The sequence below is a fragment of the Neovison vison genome, chromosome 12 (assembly GCF_020171115.1).
Source record: "Neovison vison isolate M4711 chromosome 12, ASM_NN_V1, whole genome shotgun sequence".
Lineage (NCBI taxonomy): Eukaryota > Metazoa > Chordata > Mammalia > Carnivora > Mustelidae > Neogale > Neogale vison.
In genome coordinates, this window is record NC_058102.1 from 93008844 (window position 1) to 93033866 (window position 25023).

Below are 25023 nucleotides of genomic sequence, written 5' to 3' on the forward strand. Positions count from 1 at the left end.
ATCTTACAGGTTGAAAAGGAAATTCCCTATGTCTACATATGTAGGGCTTTTAATATATATATGTCTCAAGAAAGGAATTGTTTTGGGACAATCCCAATCAGATGGAAAAGTGTGATGTTTGTTATAATAGAGGAATCTTTGAGAGAGATGCTTCAGAACTGTGGTTATGGTAGTTTTTATTCTTTTTTTTTTTTTTTTTTTTTTTTTTGGTGGTGGTTTTTATTCTTGAACCAGCCAAAATATTTATTCTTCAAAACATTGTATTTAATGGCAACCAGTCCAAGTGTCCAGTTTTCTTGTACATGTCAAAGATGTTCATGTTTCTAAGATAACCTCATGTTAAAAAGATAGAATGAGTTGCATGAATTATAACTCAGAGTACATTTTGGCCAGTATTAAGAAATGACCTTTTTCTGCCACAGTGATGGCATTGAATACATCAATAACACTTAAGCCATGGAAAAATTTTAATTGTTTGACCTGTATTCTAATTGTATCTTGAAATTCGTACTAAAAATTATAAAGAAATCTTTTATTATTTTAAGTGGTCTTTATACTATTTCAAGAATAATATATTATTTTCAAGATGAGAGAGAAGGTATTTTCAACGTGAGAAAAGTCTGATTCGGTGTCAGTTTTTAAACTATTATGATTGTGCATTAGTAGAACACTTAAGCTTGTCTGTTGAATTTCTGTATTTATATGTCTTTGTATAACTTTTTTTAAAAATGCAGCTTGTGAGTTTCTTTTTTTTTTTTTTATCCCCCCCCCAGCTTGTGAGTTTCTTAAAACCTTATGTTCTGGTGTACACCTGAAACTAATGTAACATTGTGTGTCAACTATACTTAGGTATTTTTTTTATTTGTGTTTAACAAATAGAATGCTTTTTTGGACCCTAGGACTTAATGGTTGAAATTTGAATATGATTATCTCAAAATATATTGGTTATGATATCTTGACACATAATACAAGCACTTATCATTAAAACTAATTGGGTTTTTTTTGTTATTTAGTTTGTAATGTTGAATTATAGTCAGCTTCAAAACCGCATGTGTCACTTTGAAACTAATCATTGGTCTCTGTGTCAGGGACTTAAAAAAATCTAAGCAGAGACCCCCTACAAGGCAGGTAGTGGATTGAATGAAAGTGAAGCAAAAGCATGGGAAGGTTGTTTGGTTTTTTGTTGTTTTTTTTAATAGTTATTTATTTTAAGTAATCTCTACACCCATTGTGGGGCTCAAACTCATGACTCTGAGATTAAGAGTTGCACAAAAGCATGGGGAAGTTTTTAATAAATACTGCCTTTCTTTGGCTTAGTATTCAGGTAAAAGTGCTTGAAGAAACTTTTGGGATTATTCATTACCAGCTAATATATTTTTGCCTCATCTAGTAATAATCCATTCAAGAAAAGTTTAAGTACTCTGTACTAAACATTGAAGGAAAAGAGTAAAAAAAAAAACTAAGAGGATAAAAACATTTGTTAATATAGGGGAAAACACGTTTTATTAATCGTGCATTTATTGTACACATGCTGAGTGCTGGAGATAGACATGTAATTGATATTATGGCTCCTGCTCTCATGAAAGTCTCAGTCCATTAGGCAAGACAGACAAACTAAAAATTGAAATTACACTATGTTAGTAAAATAAGTGCTATAATAAAAGTGAGCATTATGCATTATGGAAACATACACATGGAAACACTATAAGGAAATATAGGAATACTTCCTAAACAGGATGCATGACTCTTGATGCTTTAGTAGAAGTTAGTAGGACAAAGAAGGTATATTTCACATAGATGGAGTGATACTGCAGATTTACAGAGTGAGAGATTGCATGGAGGTCAAGGAACCATAAGTAATTAAATGAGGCTAGGATGGAGTCAGACAAAGGGACTAGCAAAACCTGAGGCTTGGGACGCCTGGGTGGCTCAGTTGGTTGGACGACTGCCTTCGGCTCAGGGCGTGATCCTGGAGTCCCGGAATCGAGTCCCACATCAGGCTCCCAGCTCCATGGGGAGTCTGCTTCGCTCTCTGACCTTCTCCTCGCTCATGCTCTCTCTCACTGTCTCTCTCTCTCAAATAAATAAATAAAATCTTTAAAAAAAAAAAAAAAAAAAAAACCTGAGGCTACATAGGAAGCAAAAGACACTCTTACAAAAATTTGAGATTTTTACCTGAAATTGCTATTAAAGGATTTATAGCAAGGAAATGACATGATTAGATAAAATTTTAGAAAGATCACTCTAGATACTACTGGAAAGCTACAGAATTTTCAGTTACATTTGGAAGCTCTTTGCAAGATAAGGATACATGTAAGTAAGTAAAAAAGTTCAAAAATTATTTGTGTTTGTACAACTTGGGTCTTAGTTTGGTCAAACCATCAATTAGGTTCTTTGTATAATGGTGTTGCAGACAGTAGTGGAATATCATAAACTTCGTATAACTCTGAACTGATCAAAGACAAGGATTTGAAAATATATATATAAGGATTTGAAAACTTATTGTTGGAAATGCTGTCAGACCACCTCCCTTTGCCTCATTGACTATATAGTGTTGATCCTATTTGTGCTAAATCAGATGATGCGACTAAGTGATGGCATTTAGTGTAGCCATGGTGTATTCTGGGTTGCCTGACCCCTAGTGCTGGGCTTATAACTAAAAGAACATATAGTGGAAAAGGAAGAGAGAATGAATCTCAAAAGGTGTGTAAGCTTATGAAAGGTTGAGGTATAAAGAGTTCAGAAGTTCAAAAGTATCCTTTCCCAAATTGCCTCCTACACTGTAACCTACCTATCTTCCTCTTGCTCACCTTAAAAAATGACTTGTAAATTACAGTGAAGTCTGTATAGTTTCTATATTGCTTTCATTGCCTGAGAATTATAGAATAACAGATTCCACATTGTAAATAGTTCTCTCTTTTTGCCTTATGAGAGGGGCCATATTACCAGTTTGAGCCATATTATTTTTATTTCATTGAAAATATCAAAATAGATATTACTTCAGTAACTAGATTATACATATATATATTACTTCAGTAAATATAAATTAATTCATATTTGAAACCACAGAATAGAACTTTATGATTTAATTCAAAAAAACGAATATGCCTAATTCTGAATTTTTACCAAACAGTACATGGTATATAGACAAAGTTTATGCTACCCAAGTTATTGGCATAAACCCAGCAGGCGGAACTTTTAATAGCTACCAAGACTTTAATCCCAGACTCTTAATCCAAATGAATGGTAAACAAGCTTTGAAAAACCTTGATTTCCAGGGTGCCTGGATGGCTCAGTCATTAAGCATCTGCCTTCAGCTCGGTTTATGACCCCAGGGTTCTGGGATTGAGCCCCTCATGGGGCTCCCGGCTCAGCAGGGAAGCCTGCTTCTCCGTCTCCCACTCCTCCTACTTGTGTTCCTTTTCTTGCTGTCTCTCTCTCTGTGTCAAATAAATAAAATCTTTTTTAAAAAAATCTTGATTTCCATTCATATAAATTCGAGCTCTCACAAGAATGGATTTCGACTCCTTTAGATGCAAGCAACTACCTTCACTTAAGTACCTTGCCACTTGACTCCCAAGACAAATGTCTTCCTGCAGCAAAAGAAAGTGACCTATAAGACCATATGTCTCTCAGTCATTACATATTCTATTTGATGATCCTAGACATCTAATTGATAAAGTAAGACTGGGTTTATAGTTAAGTCAAATTGTATGGTATTATTGACTTAAAATTATTCATCTTGAGATAATATATTATAGAAAAACTATACTTCTGTCATCTATTTTATTTTAAATCCTAAATTATTTAATTCTAAATGGAAATAGAGATGGAGAATTAACTTATTCATAGTTTTAATCTTGCCATAAAGGAAAATTGGATTGTTATAGTATTGAACTTGATGATGTAAGAATACACTTAGCTAGAGTTCACATAACAAAAGTTGGTTTCCTCAGGCTCAGCTAATCTGTACTGTCCCTTTTAAAAAATGGGTGACCAAATGGAAAACGTAAAGGCTGCTCTTTCATGATAAGGAATTGACAATGGAAGCAGTAAATACCTCTTTAAAGTTAATTTCTTGTTGCACTCTATCTCAGTTTTTACCTACTCAGGCTAATTTGCAGGTGCCTGGGATGAGTAGACAATCCATAATTTCTACCAATCAAGTAAAAGAAGGAAAGAAAACTCTGAGCTTCTCTCCCAGTTAACAGGTAGTTTGCTGTGGTTAAAATTACTGCAGATTTTACAGCAACAAATTAGCATTTTCATTTATTATAAGTAATTGATTTGAAATTTGGGAAATGAATAGTTGAGTGCATCATTTGAGTGTTTATTTGACTAATTACTTACTAGTTCAAGAGACCATCATGTAAATTTTTCTCTGTTTATTATGGCAAGTCAGTTTATTTCTCTCTTCATTTTAACATGTTTAATGTGTGGTTACTTTTACTTGAAAATGTGTTTTATTCTTTGCAGTGTTTGAGCAATACACCTCCACTTACTGAATACTTCCTCAATGATAAGTATCAAGAAGAACTGAATTTTGACAATCCCTTGGGAATGAGAGGCGAAATTGCTAAATCTTACGCTGAATTGATCAAACAAATGTGGTCTGGAAAATTTAGCTATGTCACGCCAAGAGCCTTTAAGGTTAGTATAGTAAGTACATTTTCTGTAATGGCTATGTCATCCCCAAGAGGACAAAAACAGGTTCTTTGGGGAAGGAGTGAAAAAAATCATAGCTGTTAAATTGATTTGTGGCCCTCCATAGAGACCCAGCACAAACAGATACACAATATATCTGTGCTGTTAAATTTCCTGGGTGGGGGATGGGACAGATGATTACTTTAAAATGTCCAAAAAGGTTCTAGGGGATGGGGAGGGAAATAATGAAACGCTGGAAAACACTGTTATGGTATGAAGTGACAAAAAACAGCAGAGCATGTGCAGGTTGCTTTAGAATACAGTGCATATCTAAAAAACCTACGTAAATTTTTATTACAAATGTAAAGGCTAAATTTGAGCAGGTCATTGAAGTCTAATAACTCAGTTTATTTTGAGAGTCATTGTAAGTTTGAAATATTATTGAATTGAAACTAGTCTGCAGAACCAGCACTACATATTAATTAAATATTTTCAATATAATCCTTAAACTTTTAAGTTTATTCTTATTTGTGAAGTGGTTACCTCTTAGAACCAATAAAACCTCAAGTAATTTAGTTTGCTATTCAAATAAGAATTGAGCTGAAATTTAGTTTTATATAGTTTAAAAAATTTTTCCAATTTTTAAGATTTTTGTTTATTTTTTGTTTGTTTAAGATTTTGTTTGACACAGGGGCGCCTGGGTGGCTCAGTGGGTTAAGCCGCTACCTTCTGCTCAGGTTATGATCTCAGGGTCATGGGATCGAGCCTCACATCGGGCTCTCTGCTCAGCAGGGAGCCTGCTTCCCACTCTTTCTCCGCCTGCCTCTCTGCCTACTTGTGATCTTTCTCTCTGTCAAATAAATCTTTAAAAAAAAAGATTTTGTTTGACACAGAAAGCAGGGAAATAATTTTTCTATTTATTACAGGTGAGTTCTGTTTTAAAGAGAATAAGCAGTTTTCAGCTGTTTTTTAACACAAACTTAAATAATACTCACATAGGATATCTACCAGGCAACATTTTATTAACTATATACTAGTTCTTAAAAAATACAACAAATGAAAACACTATTGCATTTATGTATCTTCTTTAACTTTCTAAGCTTTGGACAACCTAGTTTAGACAAACTGTTTCTTAATCCTTACCTGTGATTCCAATTAGTTTTATTTTACTAGATATTGTCTTAAAATTATGTGTAAACAGGGTCCTGATATCTGGCTTTTTCTTTCACATTTCTTCAGTTTTATCAAAAAAATACTAGTATTGCAAAGACTAGGAAAATTATATATGAACACAAACATTCCTGTTATCCCTGAGATTTATCCTCTTTTTACACAGAGAAACAAAATGAGAGCTTTGTAATTTTTTCTAGTGACCCAGAAGTAGTATTGAATTTTGATAGTCTTTAGTATTTCCAAATCCTTTGTGCAAAACTTTACTATATTTTCTGTCCTCCAGTCTTATCTGTATTACAGATTAGTTACTTAAAAATGTTTATTTAAAAAATGTTTTTAAGATATGTAATTATAGGGACGCCTGGGTGGCGCAGTTGGTTGGACGACTGCCTTCGGCTCAGGGCGTGATCCTGGAGTCCCGGGATCGAGTCCCACATCAGGCTCCCAGCTCCATGGGGAGTCTGCTTCGCTCTCTGACCTTCTCCTCGCTCATGCTCTCTCTCACTGTCTCTCTCTCTCAAATAAATAAATAAAATCTTTAAAAAAAAAAAAGATATGTAATTATATGTATGTGTTTATATGTAATTACCATATCTGCAAATGACTGCAAAAGTGCCACAAGTTGATTTGGGGGTGACAAATAAATTTTAGCAGTCAATGAATTCACAAAATATGAGATCCGTGAATAGTGAGAATCAAATTTTATTAATTAGTCCTGTACCTATAACTGATTTTATAGTTTTGCTTTTCCTACAGACACAAGTAGGACGTTTTGCACCTCAGTTCTCCGGATACCAGCAGCAGGACTGTCAAGAGCTATTAGCTTTCCTATTAGATGGATTACATGAAGATTTGAATAGAATTAGGAAAAAACCATATATACAATTAAAAGATGCTGATGGAAGGCCAGATAAGGTAAATTTAATGATATTATTGTCACCACTGTTATAGTAATGTTATATCCCTGTGTAATATGTGTCTATTTTTCTTACAGATTGTTGCTGAAGAAGCCTGGGAAAACCATTTAAAAAGAAATGATTCTATCATAGTAGATATATTTCACGGCCTTTTCAAATCAACTTTAGTTTGTCCTGAATGTGCTAAGATTTCTGTAACATTTGATCCTTTTTGTTACTTGACACTTCCATTGCCCATGAAAAAAGAACGTACCTTGGAAGTATATTTAGTTAGAATGGATCCACTTACTAAACCTATGCAGGTAAATCATGATTATTTTCTTTGCATTTCTTTCTTTTATAAAAACTTGGTGTTGAGACCTTGTAGCTCAAGCATAATTCAATAATAAGTTTATTTGTGTAAGAGATTTTATAAACTAAATACTTTGGAAATTTTAGTACAGCTTTTTAGAATTTTGAAAAGGTGAGGGATGTGTAAAGTATTATTTGTAAAAGCAAAATTCTCAAAGTCTTTTTCTTATGAAAGAAAAATGATAGGTTGTTCAATTTACAGTGTTAGGATAAGTATGAGCTTACCGAAGATTAATAACATTATTTTTCCCGTTTTCCAACTTGAACTTTAATGTTAATTATATATTTTTTCTAATGGCTGTTGGAAGTAGAACTAATAGCACATATTTTGATTCATGATTTGATAATAGTATACTTAAATACCTCTGATATTTAGGCATGTTAACTTGGAAGAGAAATAGAAATTTAGTTTCGCTATAAATACTTGCTTCACTAATGTTCTAAGCAAAGCACTATATTTTCTCCCTTCATTAATCAGTTAATCCTTCTCTGACACCTGAACCACCCTTAAAAAAGGTAGTTCTTCCTCTTCTACCTTCAGTTCAATTCTATTATCACACTTAATAAATTTTATTATGACCTTTGGTTTACTTATCTTTTCTCCACTAGACAATGAGTTCTTTGAAGATGGGGACTTTGTAAATCTTTGTATTTCCAACCCCCATAACTTGTAGTACTACTGATGCAGAAATATTCAAAAATTATATTCATTGAAATATGTGTTGGGCACCTCATGAAATTGTAAAGCTCTGTTTGACAAACAGGAGACATGGTTCCTACTTTAGAAGACTGTTTACTGAAGATCTTTAGCTTAGAGTTCCAACCAGATAGTGCAGTTTCTTAGAGCATTGTAGTTACAAACTGAGTGGCTTTAAACAACAGAAATTTTTTTTCTCACAATTCTGGCGGCTAGAAGACTAAAATCAAGAGTACCAGCATGGTTGGTATCTAGTACAGACTCTATTCCTGGTTTACAGACAACATTGTCCTCATGGTGTTTAGAGAGAGCACAGTGAGAGAGAGCACCTGTTTGCACATAAGCTCTGTCGCATCTCCTTATAAGGGCAGTAATCCCATCGTGAGGGCCCCACCTTTTTGATCTCCTATAAACCACCCAAAAGCCCCCTCTCCAAATACCGTTACTTTAGTGGTTAGGGTTTCAACACTAAATTTTAAGGGGACACAGTTCAGTCAATAGCAATATCAGGAGATCTGTATGAAAGGTCTACTTTTTTTTTTTTTAAGATTTTTTATTTATTTATTTGACAGAGAGAGATCACAAGTAGGCAGAGAGGCAGGCAGAGAGAGAGGAGGAAGCAGGCTCCCTGCTGAGCAGAGAGCCCGATGTGGGACTTGATCCCAGGACCCTGAGATCATGACCTGAGCGGAAGGCAGCGGCTTAACCCACTGAGCCACCCAGGCGCCCTGAAAGGTCTACTTTTGAGCAAAGTTAAAATCTTACCATTACTTCAGTGTAAGTGTTTGGGTTTACTCTTAACAAGGACACAATAAATGAAGTGTTCATAATAAAAGTATAGTCCTTTCATTCAGAGTGATTAAGGTCTAGTAAAGACTAGTCATACACTTAATGCACATTTCCCCTATTTCTTTTGCTACTTTATATGTTTCCTTCATGAACTCATTGAACCTGATGCCCTCATGTCAATATATCATTCAGTAGTACTGAGAATATTGAGCAGGGTCAGAAAAGGCCTGCTTTTATTTTTGGCCAGGGGAATATAGGTTCACATTTCTAAAATCACACCCTTTAATAAGCATAGAATTGTTAATGTTCTTTTCAGTGGAGGGAAACAGTAACAATGCTAAACTACACTCGTACCTCCAGTTTGGAAATTTGTAAATATATGCCAGTGAGTATAATGGAATGAGAGAGAAGCATAAACAATAAGTAAAATTTATCGCAACAGAAAAATAAATATACTGTTTTTCTACATTATAAAACAGTACTCTCCCATGCTAGTACTACAAAGTAATCTTTATTACCTAGAGACAGATTGCATTCAAATTTCACATTAGCCTATAGGGCATGTACTGAATGTTCTCCCATAATTTGAGTTTTAAATTGTTTTCCCAGTAATATGAATTCCATTAGTATAGCTCTTTTTCTTTTTTTTTTTTTTTAAAGATTTTATTTATTTATTTGAGAGAGAGAGACACAGTGAGAGAGGGAAAACAAGCAGGGGGAGTGGTAGAGGGAGAAGCAGGCTTCCCTCAGAGCTGGGATTGAGCCCAGTCCAGGACTCGATCCCAGGACCCTGGCAGCATGACCTGAGCCGAAGGCAGACGCTTAACTACTAAGCCACCCAGGTGCCCCAGTAAACCTCTTTTTACACTTGGTGGCCAAAACTACAGATTTGTGGAGATTGGAGCCATGGTCAGCACAAAGAATTGGGCATTTTTTTTCTACTTGGAGGCAGTAACAATTCAAATACAAAATGATGGGCTCATTAACAGTGTGCTTTAACCAGCTGGAGAGGAAAAGTAAATTAACCGAGTTAACTTACTTGATGAGTTGTCCCATCACTGAAGTTGATTTAGGTCATAATGTATTAGTAATTGTACTGAACATGTATTCGGTATTGGACTCCCATACTCTGCAAAGTGCTGGAAATCAAAGGTGTTCCTGGTTCTTGTTCCCAAGAAGCTTTTCATACAGTGTGAAAAATGCTGTGACAGGGTACTGTAGGAGTATACAGGAGTGACATACCCCAACCTACCAATATACCTGTGTTGAATCCTGAGGATGATTAGGTTTTAAGCGTGTGAAAGCTGGAAATAAAGACATTGTAGAGAACAAGAGTGGGATATACAAAGAGCTAAACGCAGAGGATGTAGCCCACATATGGAAATTATAAGTAAATAATATGGTAAGCAGAAGCGAGCTAATAAAGAAATTTGCTGCCATGAAAGGAAGTTTGGACTTCATCCTAAAAATGAGGGGAGCCATTAAAGATTATTAAATGAGAGATTACGTGACCCGATTTGTATTCGAGAAAGAAGACCCAGGCTAGTGCAAAGTTTGGATTGGAAAAGCTTAGGTCAGATGTACTAAGACCATGTAAGTGAGTTTTGCAGTGATCAGATGATAAATGAAAAGGGCTTGAGCTTTTAAGATTAGTGTCAGGATGGCTATTAGAAGAAATAGTTGAATATAAGAAGTAAAAATGTTTAAGTGCATTCAAAGATGATGCCAAGCTTATTGGGTTGCAAAACTGAGGAGACAGAGGTGCTATTTGTTTCAATGGGATATACGGGAAGAAAGGTTTAGAAAGAAACCTGTTTTAATATTGGATATGCTGACCTAACATGACCTAAATCTGTGTTAAGTATTGTACATGTTGAGGTGCATGAGGAAAATTTAGGTAGAGCTATCGGTTGGCATTGAGTTTCTCTATCTAGACTGGAGGAGAGATGTCTGTGCTTGAGATAGAAATTGGGCAGTGAACTCTATGAAAATAATGAATGTCTTAGAAGGATGAGATTCCTTAAGGATAGGGTGATCCTGTAATGTATCATCTAAACCAGAATTCTCTTAAAAATAAAAGGGGCCATTATAATAATTACACTAGGACAGCAGGCTCATCCAGGACTGGCCAGAGCAAACTGAGGTATATTGTCACCTGTTCTAAAGAAAGCCTATACAGTCAAGAAGAGGGCTAAGGGGGTGGGGGAGGGTAGCGTCTGGGTGACTCAGTACATTAAGCCTTTAATCATCTGCCTTGGGCTCAAGTCATGACCCCATTGTCCTGGGATCAAGTTCCACACTGAACTCCTTGCTCAAGGAGGTGCCTGTTTCTTCCTCTGCCTTCTGCTCCCCCTGCTTGTGTGCGCGCACTGTCTTTCTCTCTCTCTCTCTCTCTCTCTCTCTCTAACAAATAAATCTTAAGAAAAAAAGATTAAGGGTAAAATTCTAAAGGAATTTGACAACCTTGGTAACGGGTAAGAGAAAGAAATGAGGACAAAAGCTAGGGGTGGATTGATAAATGAATGGGAAGTGAGGAAGTTAAGATACTGTAGACATTACTTTTAGCAAGGTTATTTATAAAGCAAATGAGAAAGGGAGATAGAGGGAAGAGGCAGTGAAGGAGTGGTTGTTTATTTCATTCTTTTTTCCTTTCTTTTTTTTTTTTGTTTTTTTTGGAGAGGCTTGTAAATTATTTCACTGCTTATGTAAGGATCAGAACAAAATGGAATAAAGACTGATTGCTGGTTCCCAAGGAAATGGAGCACGATGAGATTCAGAGCATAGATGCTAGGTTTAGCCTTAGATGGGAAGGGTGACACCTGATTCTCTTTCCCTATGTAGAAAAAGATGGAGAAAAGGATCTTTTAGAAGTTTGTTGAAGGACACAAAGTTGGAGATTTTCCTATCCAGTAACCTCTTTTTTTCTTTTTCTTTTTCTTTTTTTTTTTTTGGTATTCTGTAGACAGTGAAGGGAGAGGTGGTGAAATAGGAAGCCTAAGGAATGGTGAGGATTTTATAAAGTTACTGAGAGAAATGAAGGAAGAAGTAAATAAGGGAGGCACAGAATTTCTGGCTAGTGTTGAACAATCAGTTAAGTCTTGGGCACTGTGAATTTGTAGCAAACCAGTCTCTAAGTTGGTCAGTTTTCTCCAGCATATCAAACAGCTCTAAGGAACTATAGCAAGAATAAAATTGAATAACAAAGTAGTTAAAGGTTTTGCAGTGCAGTAGTTGAAGTGATAAATCATGTAGGATCTGGATGGAAGTCCATGAAGACAGTAGGAAGCTGGAAAACCAGGAGAAAATTGAGAATTAAAAGGACTAAAGCTCTAAGTGCAAGCCAAGAATGGGGAAGAACAAGTTTCCAGGAGAAGTAATTAATGGTTAGTCAGTAGCCTGATAAAGAGTTTAAGAAACCGGAGGTGGAATGAGTTTATGGCAAGGTGCAAGAAGTGAACTACAGTTGAATGTAAGTGTGGGTCTTTGAATCAAAGAGCCAGGGAACAATAAGGCTAATTTAAATTATCCATAGAGACATCGCCATGGTAGGATTGGAGAAAGACACTGTAAAACAAATACTAAGTGAATGTGAGGAAGCAACCATGAGTTCATTTTCATCTACTGAGTATTTTTTCCAAAGTAATAAATTCATTACAATTTTTTTGTTTTTTAGTACAAAGTGGTTGTCCCCAAAATTGGAAACATACTTGATCTTTGTACAGCATTGTCTGCTTTGTCAGGAGTACCTGCAGATAAGGTAAGGTATTTCTGGGTTTGAAGTATGTAAACTGGAGTTTAGTTTTTCAGTGATGTAAAACCAGCTTAATAGAAATTTATTTCCTTTTAGATGATAGTTACTGATATATACAATCATAGATTTCACAGAATATTCGCTATGGATGAAAACCTTAGTAGTATTATGGAACGGGATGATATTTATGTGTAAGTATAAAATTCATTGTGCAAAATATTAATTGGGAAAATTTCAGAAGAAATAACATAAAAGTTTTCAGAGTTTATGGTCAGTTTTGTCCTTATAGGTTTGAAATTAACATCAATAGGACAGAAGATACAGAGCATGTGATTATTCCTGTTTGCCTAAGAGAAAAATTTAGACACTCAAGTTATACCCACCATACTGGTTCTTCACTTTTTGGTCAGCCTTTTCTTATGGCTGTACCACGAAATAATACTGAAGATAAACTCTATAATCTCCTGCTTTTGAGAATGTGGTAAGTGTCAGACAATTCTACATTAACAAAATGAGTGTTAGAAGAGTTAATAAAAATAAATGTGTAGTGTATCAGAATATAATTTGATAAGCCTATATTATCTCAACTGTGTTTAAACAGAATTTACAAAATCAAATTTAATTCAGTTTGTTGATCATGTAAAACACATTACTTAGGTAATTGCAAACCCAGAAAGCATGGTTCTTTTAGCTGTTTTAAACCAGAAGTTTGTAGTTGGAAGAAAATAGGAATTTGTCATGTATGCACTCTGATATTATAACAAATTTCAGATGCTTCATTTCTTTATACACATTGCTGGTTCAGGAACTCCTACAAATGGTTTTATTTAAAAGAATAAATTTTCAGGGTTGAGAGTATTTTAAGCCAACCCATTTTTGTCTTCCTAAAAACCTTGATTTGAAATGTAATCAAAACTGCCATTTGATCCCTTTGATTTTATCCTTTGTAACTGACACATTCCTTCTTGCATAACTATTTTAATCATTATAGTCCCATAACCCATACATAAAGATCACATTATACAGTCATTAGTGATCTTAGCAATAATACATACATCACCTAAATTAGGATATTTATATAATAATTTTAAGTCAAATTATTTGCCACAAACTTTTTTTTTTTTTAAGTTTTTTTTTTTTTAAGATTTTATTTATTTATTTGACAGACAGAGTAGGCAGAGAGGCAGGCAGAGAGAGAGAGTTGGAAGCAGGCTCCCCGCTGAGCAGAGAGCCCGATGCGGGACTGGATCCCAGGACCCTGAGATCATGACCCGAGCCAAAGGCAGCAGCTTTACCCACTGAGCCACCCAGGCGCCCCTGCCACAAACTTTTATCATAAGATCTTAAAACCCTAGAAGTAACAAACCAGCTCCTTTCTTTTTATAAAGACAACCAAAACAGAAATGATTGGTCACTTGCACTTATGGTACTATATCCTGAATTTGATTTACCCTTGAATCTACTAAATGACCACTATTACTTCATTAAAAAGTACTGAAAGAATAGAAAAAAAAAATTTTTTTTATTTTATTTTATTTTATTTTAATTTTTTTAGTTTTTACTGTCATAGAACTAAATTTGTATGATTTCTGATTTTATTTAAGCCGATATGTCAAAATATCTACTGAAACAGAAGAAACTGAAGGATCCCTACACTGCTGTAAGGACCAAAATATTAATGGGAATGGCCCAAATGGCATACATGAAGAAGGCTCACCAAGTAAGACTTTCCTGTTAAATTTTATAAAACCTTTCACTTGGATTATTGCCTCAGAAAAAAAGAAGATGGGGATTAAGGAACTAAAAAAAATCTCTCCAAGCCTGGGAAAAATATTGTTAATATTAATAACTTTTAAATGTAGCATTGGGTTTATTTAAAGACTTCTAATATCTAAAATTAGGTGAAATGGAAACAGATGAGCCAGATGATGAATCCAGCCAGGATCAAGAACTTCCCTCCGAGAATGAAAATAGTCAGTCTGAAGATTCAGTTGGAGGAGATAATGATTCTGAAAATGGATTATGTACTGAGGAAATTTGCAAAGGTCAAATCACGGGACACAAAAAAAGATTGTTTACATTCCAGTTCAACAATTTAGGCAATACAGATATCAACTACATCAAAGATGATACCAGGCATATAAGATTTGACGAGCGGCAGCTTAGGCTAGATGGTAAGTATGAAAACTGGCTTGAACACTGACCTTTACCAAAGTATGTTATTATTTTAGGTGAAAACTGAAATTCAATAGTCATGAAAAATAACATTCACTTATCTATATAAAATCTACATATCTTAAATGAGAAGTCTTAATTTCTAAGCGTACTAAAACACAGCACTGCTTATTAAATGGAGGTTAGACTTATGCTTAAGTTTTCTATCTTTTTTTTTAACTCCTTAAATTTTTAATGGCTTGGAAACAGCAAGTAGAAAGGTAGTCCAAGTAGAAAAGATTGTTTATTCTAGTATAGATCTTAACATTAAAATATACTCATTTTAATAAAGGTATATTAAGTTTTAAAGAAAAAAAAATGTGTTTTTCATCTTAGAAAGATCTTTTCTTGCTTTGGATTGGGATCCTGATTTGAAAAAACGATATTTTGATGAAAATGCTGCTGAGGTAAGTCATTACTCATTCCATATCTACCCAGGTTGATTGCAGTTTTGTTACTTTCTTTTCCTTCTACCAAGTATGGTTATTGTGCTAGTAGAAAAATGGTTATGTACTAGAAAAGTCTTGTTGGTTTACAAACATGCTTTCTATTAACAGTTTTAATCATCCATGTAGGTGTGTATAGAGAAGTTTTTTTTAGAAGAGTGGTATAAATCTCAGCTGAAATAAGCTTTATAGTTCTTTTGAGAAAGTTTAGGAGTTTTTCATTGCTATTCATAGTAAGATGGTATCACTAAAATGAGTTTTGTTTCATTTGTTCTCTTAACTCAAGAAATACTTCTCTTTAGGATTTTGAAAAACATGAAAGTGTGGAATATAAACCTCCTAAAAAACCCTTTGTGAAATTAAAAGATTGCATTGAGCTTTTTACAACAAAAGAAAAGCTAGGTGCTGAAGATCCCTGGTAAGAGACAAAGTTAAAAAATTGCATCTAATTATTTTGTAAGGATTTGTACTGAGGTATGTGATATATCAAGTTGAAAAAGCAGTAACTAAATTCCTTTTGATATTTTAAATAATAAGCACTTCTTTATAATAGTCTGTTAAAAGTGATTCGAGGGGCACTGGGTGTCTCAGTGGATTTAGGTTTCTGTCTTTGGCCCAGGTCACAATCCTAGGGTCGTGGGATCAAGCCCTTTATCAGGCTCCCTGCTCAGTTGGGAGCCTGCTGCTTCCTCTCCTTGTGCTCTTTCTCACTTTACCTGTCACTGTCTGTCTCTCTCTCTCTCTCAAATAATAAAATCTTTAAAAAGAAAAGTGACTCAGATGTTTAGAAGTATTATTATAATGTTAAGCTTTAATCTTTTTACTGTATTTTCTACAGTAGCAATTTTACTATGGATAATTTTAGTTTTCCCAAGAATTCTTTGCTGTGCAGCTATTTTGATAGAAACGTTTTTAGGAAAATCATGTTTTGTGGTGTTATTAATTCCATTAGAGCCCAGAAGTTTTGAGATTTTCTAATACTTATATCTCAGCATAGTTTTGTATTCTTTTAGCTTACTAAAATGTAAATAATCTAGCCTTCATCATTTCTTTGAATACCTATATACATATTAATTTATAATATTCTAAATCAATTTGATTTACTGAAGATACATACATATATATATACATACATATATATACAATATACATACATATATATATGTATGTATGTATATATATATACATACATACATATATATATGTATGTATATCTAAGTTTGCTGTATATTAGGCACATAGTAATTGCCCACTGAATAAATGTGAAACTTGCCAAGCATTTTTTTAATCTATTATTTTCATTACTTTTAGCAAGCTTTAAATATTTCACTTTATTTTTAGGTATTGTCCAAATTGTAAAGAACATCAGCAAGCCACAAAGAAACTGGATTTATGGTCCCTGCCTCCAGTACTTGTGGTACATCTCAAGCGATTTTCTTACAGTCGATACATGAGAGACAAATTGGATACTTTAGTTGATTTTCCCATCAAGTAAGTTTTTGATTATGCTTTATAAACAATGGGCAACTGTAGGTTCGTAAAATCATCAGATAGTATTGGATCCAACTTCAGTTTTTTAGTGTATTTATGAGTAGTCTGAAAAATTTGTAAGGATCAGTAAAAATTTTTATTCCTTTTTAGATATTTTTCAGAGAGGGGCACTTGGGTGGCTCAGTGGGTTAAGCCTCTGCCTTCAGCTCAGGTCATGATCTCAGGGTCCTGGGATCAAGTACCACGTCGGGCTCTCTGCTCAGCAGGGAGCCTGCTTCTTCCTCTCTCTGCCTACTTGTGATCTCTCCCTGTCAAATAAAGTCTTTTAAAAAAAATAGATACTTTTCAGAGAATAAAGAGAAAATATACCTTTTTAAACAGAATAAAAGTAATTCTGTATTACATTATTATATGGGTTCATTGGCACCGTTTATAAATAAATCTAAGATACTCTGTGGGATCGTACTGATTTTATTTTTTCCTAGGATATATTTCATCATTAATCATCAGTTATTCCTAAGTATACTTTTTTACAAAGACTGAGTGTGAAACAGAATAATGTAATTGTTGAAAAGGATGATACCAGTAGTATAATCCGTCATCCCTTTTGTGTCATACTTCGGTTTATTGCATTGGTCAGGGTATTACATCATTTTTATAAAAAGTCTGGAGACAGCATCTTTGTAGTCCTTTATTTTTTTCTAAACCTTTCACTAAATTTAATTAAGAATTCATAAGGACAAAAATGAAATTGTGTATTCTTGTTCACATGGTCCAGGAAGGACTTCATCACTCAATATTTTGCAGCAATAACTTGGTACTCTCCCATTTTGCTAAAAGAACATTGATAGTATTCTTTTATATTTTGTATTTGTGCACCAGGTATTTGAAACAGTTAACAAGTAGACACCTGCCATTGGCAGGTGTGTGTGATTAGAAAGAAATAGAGGTAATATTGAAAACATTCTTTGGATTGCTTATTCTAATGGTGTAAAGTTACAATTAAAAACATTTTGCAGGGGTGCCTGGGTGGCTCAGTGGGTTAAGCCGCTGCCTTCAGCTCAGGTCATGATCTCAGAGTCCTGGGATTGAGTCCCGCATCGGGCTCTCTGCTCGGCAGGGAGCCTGCTTCCCTCTCTCTCTCTGCCTGCCTCTCTGTCTACTTGTGATTTCTGTCAAATAAATAAATAAGATCTTAAAAAAATAAAAACATTTTGCAGTTTTTTACCAGAAAAAAATGGTAATTTTCTCCTTAACAAAATTATGAGCCATCAAAGTTTTCTCAAGTTTTTTATAGCATTAAAAAAAAAAAAAGAAGAATATAGCATTTTAAGTGCAAGAAGAACCGAAGTAATGATAAGCTGGAATCTGTGAGATATACTTGAAATTTTAATCATTATTGCTTTTTAATGATGCAAGTCCAAAAAAAAAAAAACAAATAATGATAAGTTAAAAAATGGTCATGTTCCAGTTTCATGCATGACAGATTACAAACAGTTGGTTGCGTTTCAAAAAATATTGCCCACTTGGGGTATATAGATCATCAGAACCAGAGAAATGTTGAATAATCCTTAAATATGTAATTACTCAAAATGACTTCAGAAATATGAAAAATTAAAAGGGTCCCAGTGGCAAATGGTGATGACTCTTTTACTATATACTAGAGAGTTAAGTGTATTAGCATAAAACAGAAATCTGAATAAACAGCAGTCAGTAGACAATTTTAAAATTCCTAGCCCCTAAGAAAATTTTTGCCAAAATATTCAAAACTTAGAAGTGTATGCATATTTTTGGTGTGCGTGTGTGTCTGTGTATATATATATATAAAATTATGTATATGTTTGTATTTACACATACATACGATATGTTTTACAGTTATTTGACTCTTATTTCTTTAGTGAGGGAGATTTTTTATATAAATGAGAGTCAAGCAACATTGACAGAAGATAATAGAATTCATGACACTTAGAGAAAACATAAAACTAACTTGATCTCTTTGTTAAACAGTGACCTGGATATGTCAGAATTCCTAATTAATCCAAATGCAGGTCCTTGTCGCTATAATTTGATTGCTGTTTCCAACCACTATGGAGGGATGGGAGGAGGACACTGTAAGTTGACAGCTTACCATTTTGCTAAAATCATGATGTTTGATTACTGTAGACTTTTTCCTTAAGATATTTATTAAAGGGAAAGGGTAGAATGCCTGGCTGCCTTAGTCAATAGCATGTGACTCCTGATCTTTACTTTTTTTCTCTTCTGTTGAAGGATATAATTTATAATTAAAGCTATAATTTTCCCTCTACTGCTTTGTCTTTATTCCATTAACTTTGAAATGTAGTATTTTCATCTACTTTTAATTCTGTGTATATTTTTAATTTCCTTTATTATTTTCTTATTTGTCCAGGGCACTTAATCATACGCTTTTCCAAATGTATGGTTTTTTTAAAGCTCTCCTTCTGTCTTAATTTTGATTTTATTACATAACATTTGGGGATACTACCTATGTTATATTAATCCTTAGTTTATTAAAGTGTTCATGTACCTTAATACATGGTCTGTTTCTTAAATGTTTCTGTACCTGAAAAACATATGTAGTTCCTGTCCAGACATAGAATTCTATATTTCTCTTATATTTGAAGCTTATTAGTTATATTCAGATATTTGTTATATTTCTTAGAATTTGTCAGGATTCTTATTAAAATGTTGATTTATCTATCTCTATTAATAATTTTATTGTTTTACATTATTAGTTGCATTTATGTTTGAAATGGTAGCTCTTTCTTGTTTCTTTTACCAGTATTTGACATATTTTTTCTTTTGGTATCACTTGGTTTGCAAACTCTAGGTGCCTTTTTGTTCAGTTTTTCTCTTATAAATCATTTTATTGCTAGATCTTGTCTTTTTATTCAGTGTTTATTTTTACTTACGGATACAGTGGTCTGCAGTTCAGCTGACAAACTTACAACCCACACACAGAAGAGCAACAATTTTGTTTTGTGAGGGGTAGAACTATTTAGAAGATATAACCTGTAAAGTGTCACTTTTTAGAAGCTATGATGACAAGATAATTATTTTGCAGACATTTTGCAACTTTGTTTCCTCAGTTATTGGATAGTTAAGACAAAGCATGAAATGTGTAAAGGGGGCATTTTTAACTTATAATGATAAAGCAAATCTTTAAAAGTTGTACAAATAAATTACCTTTTTTTTTCTTGCTCCGTATTTTCGTTAAAGACTAAAAAAGATTTTGATGTAAAAACTACTACAAGTTAATAGGATGGTATTGAAAAAATATTTGTCCTACAAAATTTAAGTTATGATAAATAACTTGGGTTTAAATGCTCACTCAACCACTTACCAGCTTTACTGTTACATATTAAACTTCTCTTAATGTTTCACTTGCCCCATTTCTAAAGTTAGAGGAATAATAATACCTTCTCTATGAGATAATACATGTAAAGTACATAGCACTAGAGCTGGTTTACCATAAGCACTACATAAATATTAATTCCCATGTATTGTCATTAGTGTTATTCTGTGGACTGAAAAATAATAAATCTATTCTGTGTGTCCTTGGGATGAAAAAGTCACAAATTTCAATGTCTTTGAAAATTATTTTGGGCATTTAGATTGTAGGAAATATATTAAAACCTGTAATCAATGGAATCCATTGAATGTGTAATAGATAGGTCTTTAGGTCTTGTGTAGATGATTGTCATGTAATTTTAATATGTATTCCTTATATAGATGATTGTAAAGTTTTGCGGGTTCCCCCAGGAAACCATAGATCATTTCAGTCACAGAAGTGATTATATTTTTTCATTAGATACTGCTTTCGCAAAAAATAAAGATGATGGAAAATGGTACTACTTTGATGACAGTAGTGTCTCAACTGCATCTGAAGACCAGATTGTGGTAAGTATGTCTTTATTTCCTGAAAAATCACAAGAGCCACTTTAAAAGCTCCCATGAAACACTACAGTCTATATTCTAGCAGTTTCTAATAGTTAAGAGATACTTTTTCTGATTTAAAGAAATGTAAAGTTGTCCTCGAAGTGGAAATTTGTCTCCAAATTTGCCTACTAAAAGAAGCATAATTTTCATCATGAAAAATGGAGTTTTCTAATGAAATAAAATTTTCCTTTGGAAAGTAGGTTCAGACATTTGGGGACATTGACTACTTAGCGTACTAAAATAGAAAAGGAAAAATCTTTAAGGGCCTTCTATTACCATACCTACGATTTTTAAAGTAAAGTCTTTGTGACACTTAAACATTTAAACTCAAAATTACATGCTTGGATGAAACAAATTAGAGAAATTTTTTTAAATTGACCTTGAGTATCTGTTACTTGAATATTTTCTGAGGGGTGCCTGGGTGGCTCAGTGGGTTAGGGCCTCTGCCTTAAAGATTTTATTTATTTATTTGACAGAAGAGATCACAGGTAGGCAGAAGAGGCAGGCAGAGAGAGAGGAGGAAGCAGGCTCCCTGCTGAGCAGAGAGCCCAACGTGGGGCTCAATCCCAGGACCCTGGGATCATGACCTGAGCCGAAGGCAGAGGCTTTAACCCACTGAGCCACCCAGGCGCCCTTTCAGTTGTGTTCTTCTCTCTCAATCTCCCAACCAAAACATCCTGAAATTACCTGCACTGATGATGCTTCATTTAGTCAGCAGGTATTTGAGTACCTTCTTTATATAGGACTCAATTCTAAACTAATCTCAAATCTAAAGATTAAGAGACAGCTGTTTCTGACTTGAAGAGGCTGAAAGTCCAGAAATGACAGAGAAGTAAATTAACAGTTAAATCATAAGTACTATTAAACATCTTGACTGCATGGAAATAGGACAGCCATCTCTCCATTGATTTAGGGTTTAGAGATAGGACCAGTGCAGGGAAGATTGCATGAGAAAGTGGTATTTGACCGGAGTCTGCAACTTTAAAAATGGAAGTAAATTAAACAAAAGAAGTAAAGGTGTTCTAAGCAGAAAAACAATACCTACAAAAGCAAGGAGGCATGACAGAACATGACATTTAGGAAAACAAATAATTTGGTATTATTGAAAGGACATACTTGTTAGGAATATGGGGCAGAAATTAGGCTAAACTTAAACTTGGCAATTAGATCAAAAAGGATAATATTCTTCAGGGTTTAGAGTTTTCTTAAAGACTGTGAGAAGCATGGGTGATTATTAAGCAGTAGAACAGTATTAAATTTGGAAGGCAATGAGAAAGGAAACAGAAAGACCATTATAGCCTCCAGCTAAAAGAAGGTGTCATTCCTGCAATACAGGCTTCTAAATTTAAGGTTGTGGTGTAACGTATAGACAAGGGGGAAATGGATTTATAAGATAGTTCCATAATAGAATTATTAAAACTTGATCAAGATTGAATATAAATAAAGACATAGAAATGCGGAGGAAGAAGTTGAAGATGACTTAATTCAGCATTTACCACGATAGGAAATATAGGAAGAATATTTGCTGTTGAAATTTGAGCTACTTATATGATAGCTTTGGGGAATTTTCCATTAGAAAATGGGACTAACAGGACTAGAGTTCAGGAGTGAGAACTAGCTTTAGTTATAAATTTGCATTATTGGTTTTAGATAGCGGTTGAAGCCATAGGTTTGAATAAGTCACCTAGTGAGAAGGTAAAGATTGAGAAAGAGTGCACAGAGGACAGAACGTGATTTTTTTTTTTTTTTTAAGGTTAGGACTTAATGAGAACCCCAAAAAAGAAACAACCATGGAGATAGAAGATCTAAGGAAAAATAGTGTCATAAATGCCAAAAATTATTTGATGCAGGAAAGAGGAGAAGTAAAGCATTAAATGCTACCGAGAGATTGACTAAAAGGACTTTTAAAAGCACCCATAAAAGTCTATAGCAGATTATTGCCTCTAGTGAAAGGCATTTCATTAGAATGATTGGGGCAACAGATCATACTGAATTGAGTGTGCATGAGAGTGAAAAATGAATATTCGACAGCTCTATCTGCCAGCCTGGCAACTAGAAGAAGGCAGTAGAATGAAGAGGGATTTAGGATGGGAAAAGACTTTTGAGTATTTGTTATGCCAAGAAGTCCACTAGATAAAGAACTTACTAAAGCTACGTAGTGATGGGTGCCTGGGTGGCTCAGTGGGTTAAAGCCTCTGCCTTCGGCTCAGGTCATGATCTCAGGGTCTTGGGATCGAGCCCCGCATCAGACTCTCTGCTCAGCGGGGAGCCTGTTTCCCCCTCTCTCTCTTCCTGCCTCTCTGCCTACTTGTGATCTCTGTCTGTCAAATAAATAAAATCTTTAAAAAAAAATAAAATAAAAAATAAATAAAGATACATAGTGATGATAAACGGAGCAATATCCTTAACAGTAGGAAAAGCTGGACTATAATGCAAACTTAGAGTGATTAGTGTTAGAAAGAAGCTTACCTTTTCCTTAGAGATGGGAGGGAAGAAGCAGAGAATTGTTTCATGTTAACTAGGTCGATCTATGAAATAGTTGCATTTACTTACCTATTCAACGAATGTAATAGAGAATAAAAATGTTAATTCTGGTGACTTTTCCTCCTTTATATATAGATGTCATCTTATATTTAAACCAATTTTAGTAACTTCCTTTTGACCATGTGGGATTTTTCTGTTTGATTTATGCCCTGTGACCAAAATGGATTACCAGCTGAAAAATATGTAGTATACTTAATGTGATCTTTGAGAATCATGACGATTTTAATATGCTTTATTTGTTTCAACAGTCCAAAGCGGCATATGTACTTTTCTACCAGAGACAAGACACTTTCAGTGGAACTGGCTTTTTTCCTCTTGACCGAGAAACTAAAGGTGCTTCAGCCGCCACAGGCATCCCATTAGAAAGTGATGAAGATAGCAATGATAATGACAATGATATAGAAAACGAAAACTGTATGCACACTAACTAATGAAAGTCCTAGAAGCCATAAAAGAGAGACTTTCCTGCTGGTGGTATCTATTGAAGTGATGAAGTTACCCACCACATTAAACAAAAGTCTGAGATGGGGAGTTTCAGATAACCGAATGTAAATCCTTTATCAGATTTTAACTTGTGCAGTACTTGAAGTGAAACACAATGAAAACTTTAACAGAAATTGTCTCTTAATACATTTACAGTCTTGTAATTACAAGCTAAATATATATAGGAAATCACAAATAAATCCCTTTTAAGTTTGCTGCTGTTTTGATGAATTACGTTTTCTTTAATTTTTTGGATGTGAGTTAATTGATGACAAATGTTAAATTTGTGGATGTTGGTCATTTATTTTGCTCTAATAATACTGCAAGAAAACTATGGCTGAACTTAGTTTTTGGATAATCTAGTTCATGTGCATTAGGCTGCCACATATATTACTATAATATTTAGCTGCGGTATCAATGTGGCATAAATACTGCAGTAGTATTCTTGGAAAACCAAATTTTCAAATCTATCCCTGGTAATCTACATGGGCCTATTAAAAAACCAAATCATGATATAAAAAACAATCTTGGAAAAGTTATTTTCTTTTGTAGTATCACTAAAAATCCAGAATATTATGTTCATCTTAGTGCTGTTGTGGAAACAGGTTCTAGATTTCACACTCCATCTAAAATCATTTTTCAGTTAAATGTAAGTATAATTTTTACTGCTATTCGGATCTATTTCTTAGATACTCAAAATTTTTTTCACTTGCTTTAAAATGTATATCTTTAATCTGGTGTGTTCCAAAATTAAAATTTTTGCTGTCTGTTTTTCTCTACCCCATTTTTCGGTAATTTGGCAACTTTTAGCTCTTCCAATTATTGTAATAGAAGGACAGACTTAAGAATATTCTGTATCCATAGTAATAACTACATCAAGCTTAGATGAGAAATTTTTTTCATATACTGGCCTTTAAATCTTTAATGGACAATTGGCTTTAAGGTAGGTCTGTTAACTTTCTTTGTGTGTTCCTGATGGAATTCACCATAGCCTTACAGCTTTTCTCAGAAGGTAACTTGTTATAAGAAAATTGGCATTGCATGTTCTAGAGTCAGAACCTGTATAGTATATAAAGCATACAAACCTTGAATTTGATTTAAGTTCACCACATTCAAGGATCCAGGATGCCAAAAATACGTGTGAACATTTGAAACATTTTTCATTTGCTGCTTTTTCCCTTTAATCTAGTTGAAAGAATGTATTGTCGATTGGCATACAATACTGCCTTTAATAGAAAATCTAAATGCTGGGGCACATTTCACATATCGACTACCTGAGAAATTGCTTTGTGTCCCACTGTTATTAAAGCAAAAAGTATAATGTTCTTCACTTGAACTAATCAAATACAATAGATTATAAATTGTGTATTGTAAATAAAAGTTCACTCTGTGAGTGCACATTTTTGGTAAATTATTTATTTATGTTAGCATTTAAAAGTTAAAAAAAAAAAATGCATTTGACCAGGATAAATGAGGTATGTTGATCATGGCTTTGCTTTATACCTTGATATTAAAGCTGGTTTTTCATCCTGGTATTTTAAAAGCTGCTTTGAGTTTTTGTTTTTA

The 25023-nt window shown here is 34.0% G+C and overlaps 1 protein-coding gene across 2 annotated transcripts in view; it reads left to right on the top strand.

Moving 5' to 3' along the window:
- USP15 (ubiquitin specific peptidase 15) overlaps positions 1 to 23672 on the top strand; it is a 112303-nt gene extending 88631 nt beyond the window's left edge. For both annotated transcript variants that reach the window (XM_044228849.1, XM_044228850.1), the window contains 14 exons: positions 4477 to 4650; positions 6574 to 6732; positions 6812 to 7036; positions 12245 to 12328; positions 12419 to 12513; positions 12612 to 12803; positions 13927 to 14042; positions 14224 to 14496; positions 14873 to 14943; positions 15285 to 15400; positions 16324 to 16473; positions 18481 to 18584; positions 20303 to 20391; positions 23223 to 23672. In XM_044228849.1, the coding sequence (XP_044084784.1) occupies positions 4477 to 4650; positions 6574 to 6732; positions 6812 to 7036; positions 12245 to 12328; positions 12419 to 12513; positions 12612 to 12803; positions 13927 to 14042; positions 14224 to 14496; positions 14873 to 14943; positions 15285 to 15400; positions 16324 to 16473; positions 18481 to 18584; positions 20303 to 20391; positions 23223 to 23405 (2031 nt within the window). In that variant the 3' untranslated portion in view covers positions 23406 to 23672. The remainder of the gene's footprint in view (positions 1 to 4476; positions 4651 to 6573; positions 6733 to 6811; positions 7037 to 12244; positions 12329 to 12418; positions 12514 to 12611; positions 12804 to 13926; positions 14043 to 14223; positions 14497 to 14872; positions 14944 to 15284; positions 15401 to 16323; positions 16474 to 18480; positions 18585 to 20302; positions 20392 to 23222) is intronic.
- The last annotated feature ends 1351 nt before the right edge of the window (positions 23673 to 25023 follow it).